The following is a 24403-nucleotide window of genomic DNA, read 5'->3' on the forward strand; positions in this document are numbered from 1 at the left end:
GTGTCTTATAATTTTCTGTATACAGGTCTTTTGTCTCCTTAGGTAGGTTTATTCCTAGATATTTTATTCTTTTTGCTGCAATGGTAAATGGGAGTGTTTTCTTAATTTCACTCTCAGATTTTTCATCATTAGTGTATAGGAATACAAGAGATTTCGTTGCATTCATTTTGTATCCTGCTACTTTATCAAAATCATCGATTAGCTCTAGTAGTTTCCTGGTGGCATCTTTAGGATTCTCTATGTATTGTATCATGTCATCTGCAAACAGTGACAAGTTTTACTTCTTCTTTTCCAATTCGTATTCCTTTTATTTCTTTTTCTTCTCTGATTGCTGTGGCTAAGACTTCCAAAACTAGGTTGAATAATAGTGGTGAGAGTGGACATCCTTGTCTCAGAGGAAATGCTTTCAGTTTTTCACCATTGAAAAGGATGTTTGCTGTGGGTTTGTCGTATATGGCCCTTATTATGTTGAGGTAGGTTCCCTCTATGGCCACTTTCTGGAGAGTTTTTATCATAAATGGGTGTTGAATTTTGTCAAAAGCTTTTCCTACATCTATTGAGATGATCATATGGTTTTTCTTCCTCAATTTGTTAATATGGTGTATCACATTGATTGATTTGCATATATTGAAGAAGCCTTGCATCCCTGGGATAAATTCCACTTGATCATGGTGTATGATCCTTTTAATGTGTGGTTGGACTGTGTTTGCTAGTATTTTCTTGAGGATTCTTGCATCTATATTCATCAGTGATATTGGTCTGTAATTTTCTTTTTTTGTAGTATCTTTGTCTGGTTTGGGTATCGGTGTGATGGTCTCATAGAATGAGTTTGGGAGTATTCCTTCCTCTGCAATTTGTTGGAAGAGTTTGAGAAAGATGGGTGTTAGCTCTTCTCTAAATGTTTGATAGAATTGACCTGTGAGCCATCTGGTCCCGGACTTTTGTTCGTTGGAAGAATTTTAATCACAGTTTCAATTTCATTACTGTGATTGGTCGGTTCAAATTTTCTATTTCTTCCTGATTCAGTCTTGGAAGGTTATACCTTTCTAAGAATTTGTCCATTTCTTCCAGGTTGTCCATTTTATTGGCATAGAGTTGCTTGTAGTAGTCTCTTAGGATGCTTTGTATTTCTGTGGCATCTGTTGTAACTTCTCCTTTTTCATTTCTAATTTTATTGATTTGAGTCCTCTCCCTCTTTTTCTTGATTAGTCTGGCTAATGGTTTATCAATTTTGTTTGTCTTCTCAAAGAACCATCTTTTAGTTTTATTGAAATTTGCTACTGTTTTCTTTGTTTTTATTTCATTTATTTCTGCTCTGATCTTTATGATTTCTTTCCTCCTACTAACTTTGGGTTTTGTTTGTTCTTCTCTCTCTAGTCCCTTTAGGTGTAAGGTTCGATTGTTTATTTGAGATTTTTCTTGAGGTAGGCTTGTATTGCTATAAACTTCCCTCTTAGAACTACTTTTTCTGCATCCCATAGGTTTTGGATCGTCGTGTATTCATCATCATTTGTCTCTATGTATTTTTTGATTTCCTCTTTGATTTGTTCAGTGATCTCCTAGTTATTTAGTAACATATTGTTTAGCCTCATGTGTTTGTGTTTTTTACGTTCTTTCCCCTGTAACTGATTTCTAATCTCATAGCATTGTGGTCAGATAAGACGCTTGATATGATTTCAATTTTCTTAAATTTACTGAGGCTTGATTTGTGACCCAAGATGTGATCTATCCTGGAGAATGTTCTGTGCGCACTTGAGAAGAAAGTGTAATCTGCTTTTTTTGGATGGAACATCCTATAAATGTCAATTAAATCTATCTAGTCAATTGTGTCATTTAAAGCTTCTGTTTCCTTATTTATTTTCATTTTGGATGATCTGTCCATTGGTGTAAGTGAGGTGTTAAAGTTCTCCACTATTATTGTGTTACTGTCGATTTCCTCTTTTATAGATGTTAGCAGTTGCCTTACGTATTGAGGTGCTGATTTCCATTTGCATGGAATATCTTTTTCCATCCCCTCACTTTCAGTCTGGATGTGTCCCTAGTTCTGAAGTGGGTCTCTTGTAGACAGCATATATATGGGTGTTGTTTTTGTATCCATTCAGAGAGCCTGTGTCTTCTGGTTGGAGCATTTAATCCACTCACATTTAAGGTAATTATCGATATGTATGCTCCTATTACCATTTTCTTAATTGTTTTGGGTTTGTTTTTGTAGGTCGTTTTCTTCTCTTGTGTTTCCCACTTAGAGAAGTTCCTTTAGCATTTGTTGTAGAGCTGGTTTGGTGGTGCTGAATTCTCTTAGCTTTTGCATGTCTGTAAAGCTTTTGATTTCTCTGTCGAATATGAATGAAATTCTTGCTGGGTAGAGTAAGCTTGGTTGTAGTTTCCTCCCTTTCATCACTTTAAATATATCATGCCACTCCCTTCTGGCTTGCAGAGTTTCTGCTGAGAAATCAGCTGTTAACCTTATGGGAGTTCCCTTGTATGTTATTTGTTGTTTTTCCCTTGGTGCTTTCAGTAGTTTTTCTTTGTCTTTAATTTTTGTCAATTTGATTACTATGTGTCTCAGCGTGTTTCTCCTTGGGTTTATCCTGCCTGGGACTCTTTGCTTCCTGGACTTGGGTGGCTATTTCCTTTCCCAGGTTAGGGAAGTTTTTGCCTATAATCACTTCAAATATTTTCTCGCGTCCTTTCTCTCTCTCTTCTCCTTCTGGGACCCCTATAATGCAAATGTTGTTGCATTTAATGTTGTCCCAGAGGTCTCTTAGGCTGTCTTCATTTCTTTTCACTCTTTTTTCTTTATTCTGTTCCACGGTAGTGAATTCCACCATTCTGTCTTTCAGGTCACTTCCGTTTTTCTGCCTCAGTTACTCTGCTACTGATTTCTTCTAGTGTATTTTCTAGTGTATTTTCCATTTCTGTTACTGTATTGTTCATCTCTCTTCACTGTCATTATTCTGAATTCTTTTTCTGGAAGGTGGCTATCTCCACTTCATTTAGTTGTTTTTCTGGGGTTTTATCTTGTTCCTTCATCTGGTACATAGCCCTCTGCCTTTTCATCTTGTCTGTCTTTCTGTGAATGTGGTTTTTGTTCCACAGGCTGCAGGATTGTAGTTCTTCTTGCTTCTGCTGTCTGCCCTCTAGTGGATGAGGCTATCTAAGAAGCTTGTGCAAGTTTCCTGATGGGAGGGACTGGTGGTGGGTAGAGCCGGCAGTTGATCTGGTGGGCAGAGCTCAGTAAAACTGTAATCTGCTTGTCTGCTGATGGGTGGGGCTGGGTTCCCTCCCTGTTGGTCGTTTGGCCTGAGGCGACCCAACACTGGAGACTATGGGGCACTTTGGTGGGGCTAATGCCAAGGAGTACTTCCCAGAACTTCTGTTGCCAGTGTCCTTGTCCCCACGGTGAGCCACAGCCCCCCCCTCCACCGCCTCTGCAGGAGACCCTCCAACACTAGTAGGTAGGTCTGGTTCAGTCTCCTATGGGGTCACTGCTCCTTCTCCTGGGTCCCGATGCACACACACTACTTTGTGTCTGCCCTCTAAGAGTGGAGTCTCTTTACCCCAGCCCTGTCGAAGTCCTGCAATCAAATCCTGCTAGCCTTCAAAGTCTGATTCTCTAGGAATTCCTCCTCCCGTTGCCAGACCCCCAGGTTGGGAAGCCTGACGTGGGGCTCAGAACCTTCACTCCAGTGCGTGGTCTTCTGTGGTATAAGTGTTCTTATACCAGTTTGCGAGTTACCCACCCAGCAGTTATGGGATTTGATTTTATTGTGATTGTGCCCCTCCTACCATCTCACTGTGGCTTCTCCTTTGTCTTAGGATGTGGGGTATCTTGTTTGGTGAGTTCCAGTGTCTTCCTGTCGATGATTGTTCAGCAGTTAGCTGTGATTCCGGTGCTCTTGCAAGAGGGAGAGAGCGCATGTCCTTCTGCTCCGCCATCTTGAACCAATCTCCTACCACAATTCTTTTAAATGGGGAAAAAAGCACCACGGCACAGTATGAAGTCTTACTAATAACCAGATTTCAATTTTCAGTTTTCCTATTTAATAACAGAGTAATCCTCTTGAGCCTGTTTTCTGATTTGTCACAATAATTATTTGTAACAATAATAATCAATAATAATGATTTTTGGCAAAGCATTGATGTAAAACTTGCATTAACTAATTTAATCTTTACAACAAGTCTATGGAACTAAGTACTATAATTATCTCATTTTACAGGCACAAAACTGAAGCACAGAGTGGATAAGTAACTTGCCTAAAGTCACACAGCTAGTAATTGCCAGCTAAGGTTTGTACCTACATGCCAGACCAATGGTTTTGAATGTTCATAAAAATGGAGACTATAAAACCTACTTCACAGGGTTGTTGTAGGAATGAAATGCAATGAATCATATCTTTAAACTGCTTAGTACAGACCATAGCACCAAGCAGATATTCAATACACAGTACCAGGTTCTTACCAGTTATTGTACCAATAAAAGCAAAGGCATATTCTCCCTTGTTCTCACTCAAGGAGTGGCTATGTGGGCAACTCTAAGTGTCCAGTAACAATAAAACCTACAGTTTCATTTAGACTGTGCAGATAAAAATGTGTCAATGCATTAAAAAAACTCTTGTTTTATAATTAGGGTGCCCATGCACTTCTTTCTTGGCCTACAGAGTGTACAGACTAGGCTAACAAGTACTAATTTTTACCAGGCTTTGTCTCTACCTAAGGTCCTGAGTTTTGAGATGATGAAAGCTACATTATAAACTTCTGAATTCTTAAACTCAGTTAATTCCCCAAACTACACATCCCTATCATTTTGGTTCCCACCCAAAAGTGCAGGCCTCTGTATTCATATTACTTCCCTCAAGTCTCATCCACACATTGCTCTTTCTGTTCCTCTGACTTAACTAATAATCACCCCCTTCTCTCCCCATCTTTTTATGACAGCTTCTGAAACCTGCAATCCCTGGTGAACAAACTGTGCTACCTGTTCACAGAATGCTCCCTCTACTGCTTTTTTTAAGGGATACTTGGCTCTTTCCTGCAGATGCTTCTTTACAGCTTACCTCTGTATTATTAGCATCCTCCAGGCTCCTCAACACTGCTTCCACATAGCAGTCCCTTACGCTCTCCTTCAGCCCTCTGCTGCTGTGTAACAGCCCCATCCACCAAAATTGTTGGAGCTTGGCTCACACTCTAGCTCTTTACCTTAAGCCCTTCCATAGCCTGGATGGACAGCTTATGGCTTTGGATGGCTTTTCTCAGCTCCCTGACATTCTAGATGCCATGGCCACACAAGGCTCCTTGTCATCACCTGGAACAGTATCATGTCTGAAATTTTAAACTCCAATATTATAGTACTTTGACTATTACCTTTTATCCTTCTAGCTTCCTTATTCCCTTACACCCATGCACAGATCTGTTTCTGAATCTTGTTAAGACCTTCAGTCACTTAATCCCTTCATTTTTCTCTTAGTCTATCATTCCTGACCATCTGAACACTCTTTTATAAGCCTCATTGACTCTTTCATATTCCTGTTCTACCGTACCTCAGTGTAAAACAACTAATCTGGGTCAAAGCTATCCTTTCTTTGAGTCGTGCCTACCCCTGAGCAGCCAAACAATGCTTGAACACAAGCACACATTCATGGACATGAGCACAAACACAAACTTTTTCATTTTTTTTTGTCTTTGGTCAACTTCCTCTCCTATTTACCTTAATGACTTTTCCAAACTAATGCCTGACTTAAATCATTCTTCGACCATTCCCTGGCCCACTCAGTGCCTCCTCCCAAAACAGATGATCCTGCCTCATAATTTAAAAAGAAAATTAAGATTAACAGGCAGCACCTCTTTCTACTCTGTCTCTGTACCTGAAAACAACCATATTTTTCTCACCTAGTTTCCTCCAGACTTAAGAGGTATCCTTGTCATACCTCTTAAGAGAAACTTCCATAATCTTCTCCTGTCTCCAATATCTACAAGATCTCTTCTAAAATCCCCTTGGTCTATATACACATCTTATACTTCAAATATAAAACCGTCCATTTATCCCATATTCTCTTCTAGGAGTTATTCAATATGATATGAATGTTTGTGTCCCCCAAAATTCATATGTTGAAATTCTAACCCCCATAGGTGATGGTATTAGTAGGTGGGGCCTTTGGAAGGTGATTAGGTTCTGAGGGTGGTACACTCATGAATGGGATTAGTGCCTTCTAAAAGAGACTCCAGAGAGATCCCTAGCCCCTTCCGCCAAGTGGGGATACAACAAAAATCTGTGACTTGGAAAAGGGCTTTCACCCGACCATGCTGGCATCCAGAACTCGGACTTCCACCTTCTAGAACTGTGAGCAATACATTTCTGTTGTTTATAAGCTACCCAGCCTGTGTTATTTTGTTACAGCAGCCCATAAGGACCTTAAGACAGTACCCTACTTTTCTCATGTAAATTTCTTGAAAAATGGAAATAACATAGGCCCTATCCCTCACCATTCAGGCCTGAATCTACATAGTTTGTTTCATGACCTACAACTCTACTTAAACTGATTTTGCTAAGGTCAGCAAAGCATTCTAACTGGCAAATCCAGTGAACATTTTTCAATCTATTTCTCACAAATCTTATCTGTTACACCTGACATTTCTCCTCAACCTTGAAAACCTTTACTCCTTTGGCTTATACGATGCTGCCTAGTCCTGCCTCTCCTGGCATTGTACCTTCTTGATCGCTTTTTCCTCATCTCATGCCTATCTATTTTACTCCATCTGTTGATATTTTACTCCACCAAGAGACTGTTATTCATTGTTCCAAAATTTGTTTATATAATATCATGTAAGTCAAAAAATATGAATGTGGAAAAAAAAAGAGTAGTTGTTTCCATGAAACAAAGCAGTACTTCTGGAAAGGCTTGATTTAGATGAACTGCTTTAAAAAAGCAGTTTTCAAATTAGGTCTCGGTTAGAAGACTGTAAAGATAGGAGAAAAAAACCTAAAACAGTGAGAAAAGGTATCTTTTTTTCTCAAAGGGGGTATCATTGGCATTTTGGGCCAGATAATTCTTCACTGTCCAAGACACTGCAGGATGTTTATAGTTCCTGGACCCTACATACTAAATGTCATACTGTTCTTCTCCGGTATGACAGTTGTTATGGGCAACTAAACAAAAAAACCTTCAAGATTTCCAGGGAACCTGTATGACCTCTAGTTGAGAACTAATGATAGAAGGATTTGCACTCAGATTTCTTTACAAGTATCTTAAATGCTTGCTCATCTTTGAAGAAACAAACTACAAAAAGTAGAAAATACATTTCAAATATGATTTGCACTCAAAAGATTGTGTGTAACACCAATTAGCAGACCCATGGCAAAGAAAAGGTCATGACTGTATATTATATCAATAGATTAGCATTTTTAAGTTAAATAAAATGTTTTTATTTCCTACTGCTGTAATCAAATGCTCAACTACTGAGTCTACTGTATTGAACCTCATTTTAGCATATTTTCTGAGAACTGTCATAATTATCTGAGACATTTATTGCATGGACAAAGGCTTAGCATCCTTGTAGCTTTTAAGTATTCAGAAGTTGCCAACTTCAAAAAAATTCAAATAAAAACTCATTATAGAAATTACCATTCTTCTAACTTTGCTGAGGAAATTCTGCCATGAAAAAGTGAGATCCATGTTAACCTAGCAACACATTCACGTTTAATTTGAAACTTTTAAAAAAAATATATCCATTATTGAAACATACTGACAATAAAATATTTTTCAATCAAGTATTAAAGTTTTAAAAAGTGTACAATCTAAACCACTCTTTTCACAATAATAGAGAGAAAATACTCTTTCGTACCTCACTGACAAATATTCAAATTCTTAGGCATTAAAAACATTTTGAAGGGTTTTGTTGACCTTTGTCTTACCTCTACAAGCAACACAAAGATTCTGGCCTCCAAATAACAGATAATTTTTAAAATGTATTTTCTATTAGAAAGAGGTGTACACTGAGAAGACTTTCATCTCTAGCAGTTGTAAGATGTAAATTTAACCCAGAAGGGAAGTATTACTAAATTTTTCCACAGGAGGCAAATTAGAAATTGTTTATAATTTAATCACCAAAATCAAAAGAAAGATTTGAATAATATAGCAGAAGGCACTAAACTTGGACAGACAGTCAAAACTATTTGCTTACTTGGCTTCTCTAAATAAATTATAATTACTACAGATGCTTCCATTATTGTCTAATATAAAATAGCAATGAGGAAACTAGATCAACAAGAATTCTATTTCCAAAAAAATGATTTTAATTGCTTTCCTACAAGTCTTAAGTTAAAAGGAGTCCAAGTAGATGAACTGATATTAGTAGACAGACTGGGAAATCCATTCTAGATTTTGAAGTGAATACAGGATCGATATATATAGTACTTTCTTAAGTCTTTTTTAATGTAAAAATTCAAACAATCTTTATTATTAAGTGCATCATACATAGAGAAGCGTATATACAATGAATATTTACAGTTGAAAGAGAATTAATAAAGTAAATAGCTGCATACCCATCTCTCAGGTTAGGTAACAGATCTTTACCAGAACCCTAATTAATCTTCTGTGTGCCCTCCCCCCACAAACCACTTGCTGTCCCCCACTTCCCCTAGATAACCACTAACCTCATTTATGTATATCTTCTTTGCTTTTCTTTGTGGTTTTACTCCTTATGTATGTACTCCTAATCTTAAGTCTTGAATAAAGAAATGAAGTTAGCAAGGATTGAAAGAACATAAACAAATCATAAATAAATACAGGCAAATTTAAAAAACAGAAAAGACATCATTGCACTCATTTCTTGCATGCAAGCACATTCTTCAGGAGTTTTTATTTATATGAAGGATATGTATACTTATATGTCCACTTTTGCTAGTTGAGCCAGGTTTCAGCCTTTAGCTAAAGGACTATGCTCAGGGCCCTGAAATCAGGATGCTAAATCATATTGCCCAAAGAGGCAATGATTCACTACACAAAATGCAATTTTTTAATGTACTTACGATAGCCACATTTTTTACAGCCTGCTCGGACACTGTCCTTGTTGCAACCTGAAATACAGTTAGATAACATTTTAGGAGACATATAGATAAGTAATAAGAACAAACAATTCATCACATGGAAAAGCTGAGAAAACCACTTGTTATAGAATTTATTTCTTAAAAAAAAAATCATCTCTGACCTAGCTTAGAATACTACTCAATTATTATTAGAAATCAGTGGAAAAGCTAATTTACTCTAATTATTTCCATGACAAATACTTAAAGAAGATATTTTTCTCTAATTCAACAGAAATGTTGTACTATAGTCAAGAGCTTCAACATTCCAGGAATTCTATAACACTGCAGAAGAAATTCCGGGGTACTTTGGCCTGTCTCTCAAATGTAATATAATTAACTGACTAGATATATACGTAAACATGCAGGTTAACAAATATTTTTCTGCTTACTCTTCGAAGAAAAAAAATTCTAACTTTCTTAAAGGAATTGGTAAAATTCCAGAAACATACTTTAATTGCTAGGTATTGTAAGAAACATCTCAGTTCAGCACTCAAATTTGACAAAAGAAAAAAACTAGTCACATATTCGGTGTGACCAATGTTTAGAAGTATTTACAGTATCTCTGTATAAATGGTGGTACATGCAGGTAACATTGAAGATACAAATAACAGAGGAAATAAAACTGATTTTTTATTGTGATAACATATATATAACATAAAAATTTACCACCTTAACCATTTCAAAGTGCACAATTCAATGGTATTAAGTACGTTCACAATGTTATACAACCATCACCACTATCTACTATTTCCAAAACTACATCACTATCATCCCAAACAGTCACTGTGCCCATTAAACAATAACTGTCCATTCCCCTTTCCCTCTAGCTCCTGGTAATCTCTATTCTGTTTTCTGTTTCTATGCATTTGCCTGTTCTAGGTATCTCATATAAGTGGAATTATACAATATTTATCCTTTTGTGCCTGGCTTACTTTATCTAGCATAAAGTTTTCAAGGTTCATCCGTACTGTAGCACACACCAGAATGGCATTCCTTTTAATGACTGAATAATATTCCATTGTATGTATATGTAGTTGAAACCAATTTTAACCTCCAATAAGGGCTTCCATTAACCAATCAGAGGGCCAGTACAGTATTACTCTATTTCTTAATTAAGGGCATCTAACTCCTAAGTCCTTCAAATGGAGATATCTCAGTTTAATAATAAAGTACATATAGTGCAAATGTAATACATTTAATTTTAAAAGAAAGATCATTTTCAAACCATTTTTTAATGGTATAAAGTCAAATATTAGTCATTTCCCCCTAAAATGTACATTGTTGAGTTGTTCTAGTAAAAATACAGTCCGTTCTGCTACGATGCTTTTTTAAAAACATAAATTTGTTCCAATGCATCTGATATAAGAGGGAACAATTTGAGGGCAGAGTGTCCATGAAATACACTAGGTGAATACAGAAACCTGAATCCAGTTGCTCTGAGCCTCAAAACACACATGGACACATCTCAAACATTTCTAGCAACTTCAGTTCACAATGTGTGCTATGAGCAGAACCCACCCACATCTGGTGTTATAATTTCCCATCTGATTTTGTATTATTACCTTCCTACCACTACTTCAGAACAACTCATAAGCTACAATTCTTCTGAACTCCTCTTCCACGGCAAACTTCAGGTCTTTTAAAAGGTATAGTGCCTGTTTATTGCAGTATTTAGGTATCTTTTAACCAATTAACATATGCAGATAGGTTCCTATGATTTTTTATGTATTGCTGATGAAGTTTTTGAGTGTTGTGCCCCAACCTCATTTTTTTTCCCATAAACCTTGTGGGTTTTATTACAGAGCGTAGAAACACATAAGCTGCATTGTAGCAGAACTGTGGTATAAACCTGGATTAATAATAAAATCAGGCTCTTTCGTTATGAAATAACTGCATGTTGAAAAAGATGCTCAGAGAATCCGGGTCAATGTTAAGTCTGTTCCCACAGAAACCACAGACACTGAATAATACTGAACAAAACTGTGCTAAATGCACCATTATCTCTCCTACAACAAACTCAAAATGTGCTGTGGACAGATTCAAAATGATCTCATCTCAGCATGTATTAGAAATTAACTCGTCTTTGACTAAAGCCATCGATAAAACTTATCATTCAAGTATCTCCTATTTTTAGAATGAACAAAATATGAAACTTTTTCAGAGCAGTTCATCTTCTTTAACAAGGTTGTAATTTTTACATGAAAGAGAAGTGTAACAAGAACTCTAAATAATTTCATATCAGCTATTTCCTCACTAGCCTTTGGCTAAATTAAGATTTCAAGCTTCATTTGTCTATCATCTTCACAACTGTCTGGCCAACTAAATACTTTTACCTGGAACTTTGAATCCGATGCACAGACACAGTAAATCTGAGACAAGTGACACAATGAAACGGGGACAGTTAGTTCATTCTGCTGTCAGGATCCAGTTTCTAGTGGTAGTAATGCCACTGGCAGCAGCAGCCCTAATCAGGTCTAGGCCTGTGCAGGATCTTGGCTACGGGTTCCCTTGCTCTTGTTTATTTTCTGAGCCTCTATTATCCAGCCTTTCCTTAGAGTCTGTGAGCTTCCTGGTATCTTTCCTTTTCTGCTTAAGTTAACTAGTCAGTTTCTGTTGTCTGGAACAAGAACTCTGCTGATACAGTGGTACTTGAGATCCATGTCAAACTGAATAGCAAGACTATAAAGGAGGCCCTGACTCTGACAAGTTATCCATTTCCCCGTCTTAGGTTCCCGTGCTGTTCTTTGTTCCACTCCTCTTAGAAGTTTGCTAGAATAATAGACCCTGCCTCCCTCGAAATGTTCCTATAATCCGAAAGCCATTAAATAATCATGACCTATAATTCAAAAGCCATCAAATAAAAACTTATAAATTTGGCTACATATCGGTAATATATTTCCCCCTAACCCCCACCTATGCCTCTGAGGGTGGCAGAGCAGCAACATACCAAAGAGATATGCTGCAAAATTCCAGAGGTGCCTCGGTGAGTGAGACATGGGACAGGTGACCTATGTCTTGAAGGTGTGGCAAGAGGTTCTGGAATGGAGGATTCCGGGCCAGTCATGGAGAACCAGAAGCTACAGCAGAGATGACGGAATTCAAGGAAACATCCTTGCTTTGGTGAATGGAGATTTCTTCAGTGGACACTTGGTACCAGCTCTGAGAGCCCTTACCCCTGCCTATTTCCTGCCATGATGTGGGTCAGATGTATGTATTCTCTATAACATCAGAAGGATGGTGCTAAAGTGTCTCATTCTTGTGAGCATCCTAATAAAGAACAAATATACTCATTAAAAAAAATGTGGCTACATAACAAAATCTGAATGGCAAAGACCACCAAAAGCAAACTCAAAAGACACATGAAAACTTGGGAAAAAACATTTGCAACTCATAGCACCAACAAAGGGCAATTATCCCTACTCTATAAAACCCACCAAAGCATTAAGAAAAAGATCAATGACCAATAGGAAAAAAATGGGCAAAGGAACTGAACAGAAAGTTCACAGAAAAGGAAATAGAAACAACTCTGAAACAAACAGAAAGATGCTCAGCCTTACTCATAATAAATGAAATGTACATTAAAATCTAAACTGGGATTTCATTTTCACTTATCAGAACAGCAAAAATTGAAAAGGTTGAAGAGTGTGTGGGGGGACATACACACATGTATCGTTCGTAGTAGTAAAAATGAGTACCATCTCCATGGAAAGTAAGCTGACAAAATCTATCAGAACTACCAGTGTACATACTCCTTTGATACAGCACTTCCACATCTGGGAATTAATCCATTCAATTTATTTGCACAAATGCATACAGGAAGTTATTCACTGCAGCATTGTTTGTAATCGTAAAAAAAGTAGAAATAACTTAGTCACCAATTTTGGTATAAAAGAATAAGGATGTTCTTTATTTAATGATATGCAATGATCTCTAAGATATAAAGAGAAAAAAGCAAACTGTAGAACAGTGTTTACAGAACGTTCCCATTTGTATAAAAGAAAGGAAATTATATATATATATATAATCTCCCTACACATTATATATAATATAGATTATATATATAATATATATATCCCTACACACATATAATACAGATTATATATAGATTATATTAATAGATAGAGATATGTAAAGAAAAAAATCTTTGCAAGGATATATACATTGGTTACCTAAAGAAAAGAGTCCTGGGTCCACGGGGAGAAAGGGTGAGAGACACGTCACCATAGACCTTCTGTATCTCTAAAGTGTGAAACGTGAATGAATTGCCTTCTCAAAAACCAAACCCAGAAACTTCCCTTAGCCCCAACACTAAGAAGAGGTGCTGTCATGCAAGCATTCTTTGACAAAAGGCAATGACTGCACTTGTAAATTCTTCAGAGAAGCTACATTTGTAGATTTTCAACAAAATTTTATTAACTGATAGTTTTATGAACAAATTGTAGAGGTCTTTATTTATTGTATTTGTTATATGTTAACAAAGCCTTACTCCGATCTAGAATTCTGTTGAAGGTGAGTGGCAGGGGTCCTTCCTCTGCCAGTAACTTAAAGGACTAGAGAATGTCAGTTTCTCTAGATTTGGGACCATGCTACATTTTGTATACAACTTGGTGCCTAGCATGGTGTGGAGTTGCTAGGAGGTCCTCAACAAATCTTTGTTACTTTGAGGTTATAAATTTAAGAAAATACTTCAACAGTTGGGAATCAGTAACTTCTATTGCTCCCAATTGCCAGCTATGAAACTAGTGTCTGCAGTGTCACTGGTCCACCTGAGGCATGATAGGCACTAAAAGAAAAGGAATAAAAGGACAAAAGAAATGAAAATAATGACTGCTGGGAAGGGGGAAATGACGGAAGCACAGGGAACTTTCTGGGATGATGGAAATATTCAAAATCTTTATTATATATACGATTCTTCAAGCTGTACATTTGTGATTGTGCATTTTATTTTCACATATATGAATTATACTTTAGTAGGTAGCATAAAATGAAAAAAAAGTAATAGTAGAGCAAAGAAGGAAGCGAAAAGAGAAACATTAGAAAAGATGAAAAAGCAGGGACAAAATAAAAGGAATGAGAAAACATGAGACAAAGAGATGGAGTGTTCCTGACAATAGCCTCAGGCTGTTCAGTGGCCCCCAAAGGTATGGCAAGCCATCATACTGACCTCAATTTATTCTCTCGAAATTTCACATCACCTGTTTCCAAAGTCAACAATTTTGTCACTGGGAACTTTAACAGTGATGCTTGGAACTTAATATTATATTTCTCTCGTGCTGTATATTTCAGATTTTAGGGAAGCCTGTAAAACCTTTCTTTAGAATTAAAATATTTTCTGTAATCATTTAAATTTAAAAGTAAACAGCTTAAGTATCTAACTTTTCTTTGTAGTAAGTAATTAGCAATTGTAATCACCTATGTCCATTCTTTTCGTTTTTAATTTGATTAGATTCAAATTAGATTCCTTTTCTGTTTTGTAAAACTTTAAATTTTCTATTTGGTTACTCAATAATAATTTTAGTTATAACTTGGTGACCCTTAGAGATAACTACAATTTCTTCTGCTTTTAAAATTCAAATCATGGCCAGATTTTATACCATAGAGGTGCTATATAATATGTATATAGCACATGTACTTTGCTAAAGTTGAATGCAGAGTAAAATGCCATGTATTTAAACTTTTCCACTGCTTTATATTAAGAATTTATAGATATAATCTTTTTTTTGGGATCCCCAAAGATTGTACTGAAGGCAAAACAGAACAGCAGAAATAAAAACGTCTCTGCATACTAAAAAAATAGGTTAAATGAGTTCCCTGATGTAAACATTTTAAAAGAGCACATGTCCCCACCTTCAGTTAAAAATGCCTTCATAATCATTTGACCCTCAAAAGAAGAGATAAAAGTAAATCAAAGAATTGCTTATTTTAAACTACTGGCATGAAAGAGCTAACATTTAAGTAAATGTATTAAATGCTTTCACTTGCTTGTCTCACAAAATACAAATAACCTGTGAAGAAAAAAGGCTATAGATATTACCAGCTTAAGATAAGAAGAGGGCTTCCCTGGTGGCGCAGTGGTTGCGCGTCCGCCTGGCGATGCAGGGGAACCGGGTTCGCGCCCCGGTATAGGAGGATCCCGCATGCCGCGGAGCGGCTGGGCCCGTGAGCCATGGCCGCTGAGCCTGCGCGTCCGGAGCCTGTGCTCCGCAACGGGAGAGGCCGCAACAGAGGAAGGCCCGCATACCACAAAAAAAAAAAAAAAAAAAAGATAAGAAGAGACATGGAGAAGTTTAATTCACTATCTAATGAAACAGAATCAAGACTGCTGTCTAGTTTAGTCTGTTTACTTTAGTAACAGATTCTGCTCATCAGCAATTCTAGTGATCATCCCTCTAAATATTATTTACCTATAATGGGCATAACTCTGAAATAGATGTGAGAGAAACTGTAAACATGAATAAAGTTCCTATACTAGAGGAAACTTACAATATACTAGGTTATCTAGGCTAATGCATCCACAGCTGTAAGGCATGCTAGACTGTGCCAGTTTAAAGACATATAGCTCCATTAGTAAGCAGGAAGAACTGGCTGGCATAACTTTCCATTGAGAGATCAGGAAAGCTTCCTGCAGGTAGACATGGACAATAGAGCAGGGACAGTGATAACAAAAGCATGTAGGTAGAAAAGCACAGAGGTTCTGAGAATAGTTGGCCAGGTCAGAACACTGCAGAATTCATGAGAGCAGTGGTGGGAGGAAAGGGCAGCAAGACTGATTCGGCTATGCTTAGGAAGTGTGTACTTCATTCTTGCAGAGATGGGGAGCTTTGGCATTATAAGAGTTTAGAAGCGAAAGAAAGCTTAGTCATCAACTCCTTCACCATAGAGACAAGGAAACTGAGCCTCTGAAAGGTTAAAGTGCTTGAAAAGAAATAGAAAATTCACAGATATGGGTCAAGAATTAAGTTCCTGTCTCCCAGGAATGACAGGATCAGGTACATGATTTAGGAAAAGTATTTCAGGAGAAACGTGCCGCATAGACTATAGAGAAAAAAGAAATTGTGTATAGTATAGTTTAGGAGTGAAAAGAATTTGGATGTAGCATAATTTAGAATCCTTCTATTACTAAGTTGCAATAGTAACCTGTTAAGAATGACACACTTTGATAGCCGAATGTAATGTTAGTTTGGCTAAAGGAAATTCACCATCTTGGCTATATAGATTCCACTGAAGGAGGGAGGGAGGGAGGGAGAGAGAGAGAAAGAGAGAGAGAGAGAGAGAGTTTTCCTGCCAACCACATCAATAACATACATTGCCACTTGTGCCAGGTAACTCTTCATTGGGAATGGTTAATTATTAACATGAATGTCAGAACTAATTTCAACAACTGTGAATGGTAAAAGCAGTTTTAAAAGAAAGTAAACTTCACTGAGTTTCAGTGTGTTTAAATGTCATTTCTTTAATAACAACTATAAGTCTATGATTTCTCTAAGTAACAGAGTACACATTTCACTGTGTTACCTACACAATAGTTACACACACTACTATGGAAAAACAGCTAAAGTAGGTGACCGTAAAATAGATGAGGCTGATTATCATTTGTGGAAAGCAACCTCAGTACTTTATAGTCATACCTTGTAATAATCACTAGCAGGACCACCCAAAAAATGCCATGCTGGATCCATATGAGCATTATACCTAAAAATAAAAGAGCATTCTTGTCCTTCTTGATGATTATCTCCAAAGATTTCTGATGGAGCCTTATTTTCCTGTAATACACTGTCTGGATCAATCATCCAAGAAATTACCTTAACATTTTCCGTATTTCCTAATGGCACTCGCATTGTACTTTTACAGTGCTGCCATGCCTATTATTTCAATTTTTTCTGGGTTTAAATAGTTTATCTATGTCTTACCATCTAGCTTAATGGCACAATTTAAGATTATTACACTTTGAAGCATTATTTTGAATTGAAAGAAGGTTAACATATCTATAACACTAGTCTAAGGGAATTTCAATAAGGACTTTAAAAAAATCACTTTTGTCTTCTTTCTTAAGCAGCACATTACATTTTCATTACTAGACTTAAGTTTTATGAGGACACAGATTGTGACATACCTATACCATGTAGATGCTCAAAATGCTTGCTCAAATAATGAAACCAACAGTGACAGCAAGTCAACTCTGGATGCATTTGTGTGTGGCCAAAGTCATCAGGGCTGACTTGGCCTATCAGGATGCCTAGGCAATCTACTGTGCAGACTGGACTTCCTCTGTTGGCCCCTTACATGTTGATATTCTCCGGGCTCCAGCCACAGACCTTCCCTTCACACTCTATGCACTCCACCTGAGCAAAGGCTTCCATTCCCATGGTCTATTACATGTGTGGATGACACCAAATTGTTCTTTGATTCTGGCTTCCTTCCTAAGCTACAAATTTTCTTTCTTAGTGTCTATTAGATATTTCCATTCCGATCTCTTACTATTAGATATTTCCATTCCTTGAGTACATCTCAACACAAGCCCCAATTGAAGTCATCATCATCCCCCCTAAATACTGTTCCTTCTCAGGTGTTGCCTATATTAGTAAATAGCCCCACCCAGCCCCCCCCAACAGTGAAACCCAGGTATACCTCATTTCCAATCTTACTCACCTACAGTGAATATATCGCTGATTCCCAGTGATTCTACCACCAGAAATATATCTCCAATCTATCTGCTTCTCTCCTTTTCTAATGAGACCATCACTGAGCCATCATCACAGCTTACCAGAGTTACTCCTAACTGGTGACTCTGTCTCCAAACTAGCTCTCCTTCAATGTACTGTGCAGCCAGAATGCTCACTCCATAATGTGAATATGTTTAAAAATCCTTAAATATCTTACTATGGTCCTTAGGAAAACATCCAAACTCCCTGTCATGGCTAAAAACATCCTGTAAGAACTGGAAATTGCCTTGTAAGTTATACTAAAACACAGCAAAATGCATAAGCACATGGGGTCTAGAGGAGCCAGACTGACCCGTCACTTCCTAGCTATCTCAGTCAAGTTATTTGATTTCTCTGCCCCTCAGTATCCTCATCTGTGGAATGGAAATAGTAACACCGAACTCACAGTGTGGGCGCGAATGTTAAATGAGATAAAATACAATGCTTGACACAGTGTCTGACACATCTGACACATAGTAGATGCTTAGTAAATATTAGCTACTGTGATCTCTCTAGTTAATTTCTCACTTCTATTCCATTTGTATTCTGAGTTCCATCCATAGTGCACATCTTTCATTTCGTCTTCTAACACATTTCTTCTTCCTTTACATATCCAGTCCCTCTGGCTACAACTCCGCCTCCCACAATTCTTCAGGTCTCATCCTAAATGCCACATCCTCTGGAAAGTCTTTCTGGCCCCTCCAGTCTCCTGTTAGGTGCCCTTACTATGTGCTCCTCAAGTGTTTGTATTTTCCCTGCCTTACACTTGTCAGACTTTCTGGTACTTTCTTTTCACTGCTAAATTGTAAGTTCTGTGTGAAAGGCAACTGTATTCCCAGTGCCTAGCACAGAGCCTAGCATGCAGTACGCCTTTAATAAAAAGTTATGTGTATGAATGAGTGTATCTTTCCTCTCCTACAATGCCCGCCCCCACCCCGTGCTCCTCCTAAAACTGCAGTTGGTAGAACAGCACTACCTTCCCATAACAGCTATCTATAAAATACAGTTCAGTAAAGGCTGTCACAGAACAAACGTGGTCAAATAATACTGGGAAACAAAGTTGCCTCTGAACGATAGCAATTCTCAGCATCTTTTTTATACTATAGGCATTGTGAATCTCCAAGTTGTGTAAGTGGGGGGCCGGGGGTAGTGGTGTATATTTCTCAAAATATCTCCTGCAACCAGTGCTGGAAGGAACGATACGCATAAATCAACAAATCTCCTTCTTTTACAGATTCAGAAACTGAGGCCCAGAAGGGAAAAGCGACCGGTCCAAGGCCACACAGCAACTACATACAACAAGGAAGAGAGAGAAGTAGAACCCCAGACGCCCATTTCGGCCCTTCCAGTACAAACAATGCCTCTAGCTACTTGGGTTCGCAGGTGTTGCCACCTCAAATTTTATTTTCAAGCCATACTAACGGTCAGTTTTCCTCGGCCAACCGCCTCCTAGGCCTACAGTTACTAGTCTGTCTGCAACACCCCTCCCCCTCTTCCACCCTGTATATACTTTCCCTGTGGTACATCCGGTGCCCTGGGAGCTTGACTGGAGTGGGGGAGATAGTTTCTTTCCTTCTCTTTTTCCTTCAGAGTTTGTTTTTGGGCTGTAAACTTTTTCCCGTAAACCAAGCGAACCTGCTAATTTTAACGCCCTCGCCTTTGAGGTCTACTCTTTACCCCAGCGCACTCCGCCCTACCCTACCCGCTCCCTCCCTCACCCAGACCCTGGGTCTTTACCTGGAACTGCCATGGCGCTGGTAAGAGGGGTCGCGGGACCCCTGGGCTTTCAAGAGGGCGCTCGCTTCCCGCTGGCCGCGAGGACAACACACAGTTAGGACGGCTTCTTCCTCCCACCGGGGCCGCGGCACCAAGGTGACAGTCGGGGAAAGCCCTAAAAGTCTCCGGCGATAGCGGAACCAAGTAGCTGCTGCTGTTGTTTCTGGGGGAATTGTATTGTAGACATCACTCGGTCCGAACCATTACTGCCAGCTTCCAGGGGGTTAATTGATTTGCATACGCGTGGAGTGAAGTAAACAACACCAAGACTTACGAATTGTTGTCTTAAAAATTGTAATACAAATTAAATTAATCTAGAATTAGACAGTACATCCGCTAAACAAACATTTAGGGGCTTAATAATCTTTTTCTAGATTCCCTGGAGGCTACTGGAATTCCCCCTTCTCAGGATTAGCGGTGCTCGGGTCCGGAAGCAACATGGCAGCATCCGTGAGGCGCTAGTTTTAGGAAAAGAGAGGGTTTGGTGTCGCTGCCTTGCGGGATTTTGACAGGTTGGAGCTTTCCACGACCTCCCGATTTAAGGAAGCGTGTATCGATAGGTGGACATCTTTAGTTATCGACCGTTCGCTCTCATCCCCACTTAGGATCAGAGTCCTGAGCGCTGACCAGCATGAGCAACATTTACATCCAGGAGCCTCCCACGAACGGGAAGGTGAGCGTCATCTAGGGTACCTGGATTCCCCAAAGCGATATCTCACTGATTAAAGGAATTCTGGGGTCGTAGGGTTGGAAGAGATTAGAAGTCTTGTCCTTACCCCTGCCTCTGAACAGGATTGCATCGAAAGCCATATACTGGCACTTCTCAGCACATAATTGAAAAAGTCCTCAAGTGGAGATTCCTCCATCTACCAACCTCCTGGCCCTACTTGGCTTCAACCTAACTCTGCAGGCGTTTTCTAGGGTCGTAGGTAAAAAGCCAAGTATATTTTTTAAATTGACTTTTTTTTTTTTTGCTTAATTTGGAGATCGCTCTTTCTCCATTTGTTCTACAATCCTTTATTGAATGCCTACTAGGCACCAGGTGCTGGGGATATAAAAATGGATGGATAAAACCTAGTTGTTGCCCTGGAAGAGCTAATGGTTTAGTTTGAGAGGGAGGCAGGTAAAGAAAAACCTTATATGTTTGGTAGGCGTTCTAATGGAGAGAGGAGCAAATTGCGTTGGTAGTACTGAGAAGTTAGCAACTGGGAAAGTAGGGAAAGGCTTCATGGATGAAGTGTCATCTGAGCTGGTCTTTGTCAGCGAAAGTGGGGAATGGAAAATGTTCCCACATTAGAATGAGAGAATAATTTCCTGATTGATTTTGATGGTCAAGGTATGTCAATTCTTATTCAAAGTGTTTATATGCAGTATGAGGCAGAGTCAATAATGGAATAAGTATCACTTGAATTCTTGAACTGGGACCTAGTCTATATCACACACAAAATATGATGAACCAACATAATGGAGAAAATAAAAATGAGAATGAAAGCATAGAGGTGAATTAGGATAAACTGAATTTGTATCAGATACAATTATGTTGCAATCTTGTTTCTTTACATTTTATAACACAGTGAGAGTAATTTGAAAACAGAAGCAAAAATGCTGTAAATGATACTCCCAGCAAACATTTTAGTGGGTATTTTGGGCAGAGCAGTTCTTTCAGTTCTGCTGTTTGCACTTTTCCCATTCCTCACTCCTACCCTATGTCACTGTGAAAACCCAGAATATCTATCTCTTCTTACTTCCAAATGTTTCTTGAGAGTGATATCACCCCCAGTTGATAAACACTGGTAGAATGGAATACATTGCCCATCCTGCTAGGCAGGGAGTTCACACTTGTTGTTCCTTTCTGTAGTATACTCTAGCCTGCTCAAATGGCATTTTAGCAGAGAGGGCTTTCCTATCAACTCTCTATAATATAACAAACCTGATTCATATCCTGCATTCCAGCATTCCCTGGCCTCCTTAACCTCTTTAGTTTTTTCTCCAGTACTTTTTTTCTTTTTTAGTACTTATTTTTTATTGTTGTATCCTTCACTACTCTCGCCCATGGAATGAGCATTATGAGGATAGAGACAGACATCTAGAATGGTGCTTGACACATGGTAGCAGCAGTTCAAATATGTACTGAATGAATGGGTGGATGAATTAATACTGTATTTCTCTTAACTTCTGAGAAGTATTAAGCATCAGTGAGTTTGAGGTTATACTTCTACTGTCAAGGGCAGACTTAGTTGTTTTACTCTGGAGGAAGATTCAACATGGTCATAAAGATGAGAAGCTTTAACAAAGATATATGCCTGAACAGAAATCTTTCATTCAACCAATATTTACTGAGCACCTAGCATAGGCCAGGCTCTATGCTAGGTTTTAGGGACACAATGGAAAGAAAAAACAGCATTGTCCCTATTATCAGAGAGTAAGTTGAGTGAAATATACCGTGGTGAAATAATCATGCAAATAAGTGTATGCAAACTGTGGTGAATATTGTCGTTCTGAACAGAATTGGGCTGAGGGAGAATATGAGGCATAGCCCAAGTTTTCCTTCAAAACCAGTTTGGGACTTTTTCCAGCATAATAAGACTGATTGAAGACATTGAGGCTTCAAAATTTTGTACCTTAGAGAGCATGGCAAGAATTTTGGCCTGGAAGGAATTTAAAGCAGATGTAATAAAAAGGTTCCTTAATGCAGTGTTTGTTTAGTGGCTGTACTGTCTAATGCTACATTAGGTACTGAAAGGATTCAGAGATATTCCAAATATGTGGGACAAAATTTCTCTCTTCAAAGAGTATAGTAGCAACTTGGGAAGTAATTGATACTTTGTACTGGTGGTTAACCCCTGGCAGTAGTCTGTAAATATGCTGGGTTATGTTATAACTCTGGCCTTTGAGGATGAGGCACGGAAATGTAACCCTTGACAGAAATTTTATCTACTGAAAATGAAATTTCCACATATTATGATGATTTAATCTAAATTTTATATTAACCCATATATTTATTCTTAAGAGACATTTTATTATCAAAGTATTGTCTTACTTGTAAGCTTTAAGAAAAAGAGCCACTAATGCTTGACATAGTAGTTATGGCTAATGGGAATGAATGGCCAAAGGAGGAACCATGTGCCTTCTTTTTTAATTCAGTAGTTAATCTTCTTAAAAGATTAAGAAAACCTGGTAAACAAGGTGGCCCAACCATATATGTGTTCTTTTTACTGGGAATAAGTTTCCTGTGGTCAAAAAATTTTATAAGAATAATATTTACAACAATAATAGCTATCATATTTTGAGCATTTACTATTTGTCAGGTACTGTTCTAAGCAGTCTGTGTATAATAACTCATTTTGTCCTCAACAAACCTATGAGGATATTATTATCTCTGTTTTTTTATAGAAGTATATGTGACATACACTATTATATTAGTTTCGTGTTACAATATAATAATTTGACGTTTGAATACATTGCAAAATGGTCACCACAATAAGTCTAGTTATCACTTGTCAGCATATAAAGTTAATACTACATTATTGACTGTATTCTCCATGCTGTACATTTCATGCCTGTGACTTATTTATTTTTTAACTGGAAGTTTGTACCTCTTGATCCCCTTCACCCATTCTGCCCACTTACCTCCCACGTACCTCCGCTCCTTCTCACCTCTGGCAACCACCAGTCTATTCTCTGTATCTAAGAGTCTAGGTTTTGTTTTGTTTTGTTTGTTTGTTTTGTGTTTTAGAGTCCATGTGTAAGTGAAATCATGCGGTATTTGTCTTTCTCTGTCTGACTTATTTAGCATAATACTCTCAAGCTCCATCCATGTTGCGGCACATGGCAATATTCCTTTCTTTTTTATGGCTGAGTGGTATTCTAGTGTGTATCTTCTTTATATTCATCCATCAATGGACACTTAAGTTGTTTCCATATGTTGTCTATTGTGAATAATGCTGCAGTGAGCAGAGGGGCACATATATCTTTTCTAGTTAGTGTTTTCATTTTCTTTGGATAAATACCCAGAAGTGGAAATGCTGGTTAGTATAGTAGTTCACTTTAAATGTTCTGAGGAACCTCCACACTGTTTTCCATAGTAGCTGCACCAATTTATATTCCCACCGACAGTACACAGGGTTCCCTTTTTTCCACATCTTTGACAACACTTGTTATTTCTTATCTTTTTAATAATAGCCATTCTATTGGGTGTGAGGTGATAACTCATTGTGGTTTTGATTTGCATTTATCTGATGATTAGTGGTGTTGAGCATCTTTTCATGTGCCTATTGCCTGTCTGTATGTCTTTGGGAAAATGTCTATTCAGATACTTATACCCGTTTTTAATCAGATTGTTTTTATGTTACTTACTTGTATAAGTTCTTTTTATATTTTGGATATTAACCCTTTATCAGATATATAATTTGCAAATATCTTCTCCCATTCAGTAGGTTCTATTTTCATTTTGTTGATGGTTTCCTTTGCTGTGCAGAAGCTTTTTAGTTTGATGTAGTCCCATTTGTTTATTTTTCCTTTTGTTGCCTTTGCCTTTGGATCAGATACAAAAAAAAAAAAAAATTGCTAAGACCACTGTCAGGGAGCTTACTGCCTATCTTTTCTTCCAGAATATTTATGGTTTCAGGTTTTATATTCAGGTCTTGAATCCATTTTGAGTTTATTTTATTTTTTTTAACATCTTTATTGGAGTATAACTATTTTACAATGGTGTGTTAGTTTCTGCTTTACAACAAAGTGAATCAGTTATACATGTACATATGTTCCCATATCTCTACCCTCTTGCATCTCCCTCCCTCCCTCCCACCCTCCCTATCCCACCCCTCTACATGGTCACAAAGCA

The 24403-nt window shown here is 37.9% G+C and overlaps 2 protein-coding genes across 10 annotated transcripts in view; one reads left to right on the forward strand and one right to left on the reverse strand.

Moving 5' to 3' along the window:
- Window positions 1–19733, reverse strand: part of SREK1IP1 (SREK1 interacting protein 1) — a 55490-nt gene extending 35757 nt beyond the window's left edge. The window contains exons 1-2 of one of the 4 annotated variants that reach the window (XM_055086588.1): window positions 19522–19733; window positions 9026–9073 (exon numbers count right to left, since the gene is read on the reverse strand). In XM_055086588.1, the coding sequence (XP_054942563.1) occupies window positions 9026–9073; window positions 19522–19534 (61 nt within the window). In that variant the 5' untranslated portion in view covers window positions 19535–19733. The remainder of the gene's footprint in view (window positions 1–9025; window positions 9074–19521) is intronic. The other 3 variants (XM_055086589.1, XM_055086590.1, XM_024125169.3) reach the window with 3 other exon arrangements.
- A 242-nt stretch (window positions 19734–19975) lies between these two features.
- Window positions 19976–24403, forward strand: part of CWC27 (CWC27 spliceosome associated cyclophilin) — a 252485-nt gene continuing 248057 nt past the window's right edge. For 5 of the 6 annotated variants that reach the window (XR_008618067.1, XR_008618066.1, XM_024120848.3 and 2 more), the window contains exon 1: window positions 19977–20233. Coding sequence is in view for 4 of the 6 variants with exons in the window: in XM_024120848.3 (XP_023976616.1) it covers window positions 20192–20233 (42 nt within the window). In the remaining 2 variants the exon portion in view is untranslated. Of the gene's footprint in view, window positions 20234–24403 lie in introns of all 6 variants that reach the window. The other variant, XM_028492936.2, reaches the window with a different exon arrangement.

This window comes from Physeter macrocephalus, chromosome 8 (genome assembly GCF_002837175.3).
Source record: "Physeter macrocephalus isolate SW-GA chromosome 8, ASM283717v5, whole genome shotgun sequence".
NCBI lineage: Eukaryota > Metazoa > Chordata > Mammalia > Artiodactyla > Physeteridae > Physeter > Physeter macrocephalus.